General features: G+C 49.2%; 1 protein-coding gene across 1 annotated transcript; it reads left to right on the top strand.

Annotated features, from left to right (window-relative positions):
• Positions 1-3,310: 3,310 nt before the first annotated feature.
• Positions 3,311-4,189, top strand: LOC126544038 (CXXC motif containing zinc binding protein). The gene has a single exon (XM_050191229.3). The coding sequence runs from the start codon at positions 3,455-3,457 to the stop codon at positions 3,935-3,937; it is 483 nt and encodes a 160-aa protein (XP_050047186.1). The 5' UTR covers positions 3,311-3,454; the 3' UTR covers positions 3,938-4,189.
• The last annotated feature ends 470 nt before the right edge of the window (positions 4,190-4,659 follow it).

Below are 4,659 nucleotides of genomic sequence, written 5' to 3'. Positions count from 1 at the left end.
TCCTCGAGTTTGATGTGTTCATGCTTGTTAATTTCGTTAGTAAGCGAGTGTTTACAAGGGGGCATTCCATTCCGGCCGCTGCTGCGTAAGGCGCGACCATGCGAGCCCTGTCTTGAATATGATCTGCGATGCGGGCAGTGTAGACGTCTAGGCGCACCGAGGGCCGATAGCTTCATGTGCGCTATAGTACCCATACGCTTGCGCGTCACCCGCGTCCACGAAATGAAACGTCACTGTAACTTTTTGTTTCCTCCTCTTCTTTCCGCATCTGTCCGAGGGTGATGTGCGCCACAGGCCTCCAGTAGGGTGCCTCGATGCGCGCGCCCCCGGGCGCGGCGCATCAAGGCACCTTAGCCTCCATGATCGGTATCGGTGGCGGTCACCCCGAATGTTCGTCTTAACCGAAAAGTGTGTCCAAAACGGTTCGTCTTAAGCAGATTTTTCTGTGCATTGAGTCTACGGTAAACCAAACACACATTCCCATGTTCGTTATATGCAAGAATTCGGCTTAACTGAGCTCGTCTTAACGAGAGTTCACTATATATATATATATATATATATATATATATATATATATATATATATATATATATATATATATATATATATGGGGTTCGGAAAGCTGGTCGGGCCTGTAGGGATGCTCGACTCTCACGCGCACCTAATATGTTGTTTTATTGCATAGCTTCTGTCTCCTTTAATCCGGCTTCGCCGCGTGGCTTTACTGCGGCGGTCGGTATGCTGGCAGGGTAGTACGAGAGATGGCGCGAGTGTTGCTCTGCTAACGCCACCTAACGCCGGGGTTACTTGGGCGCAAAAAGGAGAAGGCTCTTCCACACCGAAGGCTATGCACAAGTTTCCCTGAAGCGGACTCGATCAATTTGCACACATCGGGCGCAGGAATTGCATGTGAAAATTTTTACCGGATCCTCTGCCTTGGATTACTGCACACAACAGCAAATCCTAATGTCCTTTCTGACAGTAGGCTATCTGTAATCAACTAAAAAAATCTGGTATATGGAATTTGGAATTTTTAAAACAATTTTTTTCAGTCTCTTGCGGAGGCTAGGAAAGGGAAAGTTAATTATGCTGTCTAGCATTGCAGCTGCCACCTGTGCTCGTTGTTTACCTTTCTTGCACCGCTTCTCCTCCTCTAACCTCACTGTTCAAACGCAAAACATTCGCAAATCATGTTTTTCTGTATTTGTGGATTTATTCACTCACCACCAATGCAAGCGCTCTGTGCTTGCCAAAAAGGCAGCAGGAGCATTGGAACAAATCGCGGAAGCAGACGACAACGGGTTATAACTAGCGCTACTCTTCCCGCACATTCTGTCCCTAGCGGCAAATTAGTTGAACTAGCCCAGGCGTACTGGGCAAGGGACATCACATGGTTGAATTAAAGCCCCTCAATTTTTCAAAAGTAGCGCCATTCTTAGATCTTTCCGCCACCCCGCTCGCATGGCGCGTCCTCCTCCACGCTTCCTGTCGCCCCAGCCTCCTCCGCTCCCCCATTGGCCAATCTTTGTCACGTGGAAGCGGGCGCCGCGCTTTTGTATATTTTTTTCTTTCCAGCGCGGAGCAGGCGCCGCGCTTTTGTATATTTTTTCTTTCCAGCGCGCGCCGACCTCCATTGTTGGGCCTGCGCGACGAAAGTACGGCAGGCGGACTGACGGAGTGCGTTAGCGTAATAGAATGTGCAGGACCCAGAACTTAATTGCGATGCCATGCTGCTGCGCCTTCGGTTGCCGCAACAGACACAGCGAGGGCGAAAAGCTTTTTGCTTTGCCTTCCGGCGGGCGCAACGCAAAAAGAAGTGTGGATTCGCAGGATCGCGTTCTTTGCCACTTCGAGGAAGTGGCAAAGAACGCACGGCTTAGTGAAGTAAGGGCCACGGCTACTGACAACCTCTTATTTTGAGCCTAGTTGACTCCTTCCGCTTCGAAAAAGTGGGTGTTCATGCTCTGCGTGGTTTTTAGCGCGTTGTTTGACTTTCTTTTTTCGAATGTGCTCTCTTTGTTTCATGTAGTATCGTCTTGCGGTGAAATGCACGCATCTGCAGCTGGCCTGTGACATAAAAGTGGCTTTATTCAGGGTGTGTTTTGAGCTCCACCAGAAGTTAGCACATTCTCGACGCTATTGCAAGGCTCACTATGACTTACGATGCAGTCTTTTAGCTTCGAATGTACGCCCGCATGTATTGATTTGGTTTGTGGTGATTAATGTTTTTAACCTTCCGAAGCGACTAAAGCTAGGATGGAGGTCGTAGTGGATGGCTCCGGATAACTTTATCTAGCTCGCCTGGGGATGTTTAACGTGCACTTTGATCGTAGAGTCGTACGTGGGCCGGTAAATTCCTCGTTGGCGTTTCATAATACTCGCGCGCTAGCGCTGCTTTAGAAGTTGGCGCCTCGGCGCGATTGTATTTCTTCAATAAATTTTATTTACTAGTGTAACAACTTGTCATTATTTCGTATTATTGACGGCGCCTCCAGGGCACCAAAGCGGCAACGGGGACACCAAAGCTAGAACCAGCGCTGGATGGGGCTCGCCGAAGCCTTTGCATGCCAAGGGGGTATAAGATCGCGGACAGCCAATTTTGGATGCGAACACTCCCTGCGACGCCTGCATTAGTGTAATGTTACGTGCTCTTCAGAGGCCTCCGTTAGCCATTACATGCGCCCTCCTGGAGCAGTACTCGTAAAAAAAAAAAACAATATATCGTCACGATTACCAAAGCACCCCGCAATGAAAAAACGGCCCTGTTGCCAGGCATTGCTGACCGCACACAGCCGAAATCTCTCACGCGCCGACCGAGTAAAAGTGTCCTGCAGGTACGTGAATGAACCTACGAAACCACGTACATATACTTTCACGCTGTCAACACCTGAAACTTTGGTAATTACGCGCATGTTTGAGTACACCGCGTGCTTGCGTCGTGTTTCAGCAACACGAACTCTCAACGTCGCGCGCTTTACGCCTTAAATACGCCTTGAATAATGGTCATTTTCTCTATTTCCTCCGCAATTCTAACACGAAATTCTAAAGGCCAGTTACCGACTGACGAAGAAAGATCTCGATTGAAAAAACTGCTTCGCAGGGCTCGCACGAACTTTTCTGCGGATTTCCTCCCGTAGCGTGTTAGCCGTCGTCTGCTACGGCAGGCCCACCACCGGCGGCGCCACCGTCGAGGCCGCGCCGAGCGGAGGAGGAGGGAAGTGAATGGCGCTACTTTGGGAGATTGAGGGGCTTTAGGTTGAATTAAGCGTCTTTCATTTCTTTAGATCACTATCATCATCACATGGTCTGGAGTTGAGCAGGTCGAAAGCATTCCGAAAGTACCAGCGCCATTGACAACCAATTCGTTTTCGAACGTTTACTCGGCAGGGTCGAACCAAGTCAGGCCTGTTGGCATCAGATTTTCTGCAAAGGTATATTTTACACCAAGTAAGAAATGGTGAAGATCGGACTACAACTTCGAGCGAACTTGGAGAACCTCGCAAACTTCAAGCCGTGCCCAGACTGCGTGTGGCACCTTCGATTGAAATGCATGAATTGTGGCGAGCAAACTAGCGCCTGGCAAACTGTCGAGGCCGCCAACCGATCGCCAATGAAAGGTAGTCGCGGCGATGCCAATTTAGTGCTGAAATGCAAGTTGTGCAGCCGAGAGAACAGTATGGATGTCCTCAACGACAAGATACAGGCGTACGATGCTGAAAACTCCTCGCAGTTTGTCACCGTTATCGTCTTTGAGTGCCGCGGCGTGGAGCCGGTCGCTTTCGACGCCAGGGATGGCTTCACCGCTACAGCTGCTGAAAGTGGAACCATTTTTGACGAAGTGAAATTCGAGAGCAAGGAGTGGGCCGAGTACGACGAACAAGGGAAACAGGCCGTTGGAATTTACGACCTGGAGCATCAGTTCATCAAGGTGAAGTAGGCCGCGCATTAGCCCCCTGCACCTGGGGTGAACGCTTTTCTAGTTCTCCGGCACGAAGCAAGGGACGCCGGTGATGGGCCAGAGAGACGCTTGGCCAAGTTCGAGACTGAAACTGCGTGTGTGCCTTTGTGCAGCTTTTTTTTTTTTTTTTTTTATCGCTTTTCTGACGGTCAGCCAGCCGAGAAGTCACAAGTGGTGGATGACTTTTTACACGCACAAAGTTGTGCTTAGTAAAATTTCCTGTTACTAGCCGATTGTTTCTGTTGCCAGTACTCGGTGCTCTGTTTTGCCTTTAATGTAGCACGAACAATACGCACATGGTTTAGCGCTCCATTGGCAAATAACGCATTGGCAACCAGTGGCGTGTTAGACTGGTGATAAGCAAGTTTCACGTACTATTGTTTGTCCATGGACGCAGAGGGGCCACGATTCTCGAGATCACTTTCGGCACGCATTCACTGTATAAGCCATCACTCCAACTAGACGTCGTGCGAAAGTATCCCAGAAAGTAATTGGGAGAGTACGAGGCAGGCAAATATATTACAATCACTATTTTACACATACTGCAAATAATGTAAAACTGTGGCACGAGACGTATGCACATTTGTAAAACGCCAGCTCTTGGCAAGCAGTAGTTGTTGCCTCAAAACATGGCTTCATAGGGTTGAGCCAAAACAGGACAGTTTCCCACAACTGCTGCACTTAACGGGAAAAGTGCAATT

The sequence above is a fragment of the Dermacentor andersoni genome, chromosome 1 (genome assembly GCF_023375885.2).
Source record: "Dermacentor andersoni chromosome 1, qqDerAnde1_hic_scaffold, whole genome shotgun sequence".
Classification (NCBI taxonomy): domain Eukaryota; kingdom Metazoa; phylum Arthropoda; class Arachnida; order Ixodida; family Ixodidae; genus Dermacentor; species Dermacentor andersoni.
The sequence above is the reverse complement of the archived record's forward strand: the minus strand, read 5'-3'. Positions and strand labels throughout refer to the sequence as shown.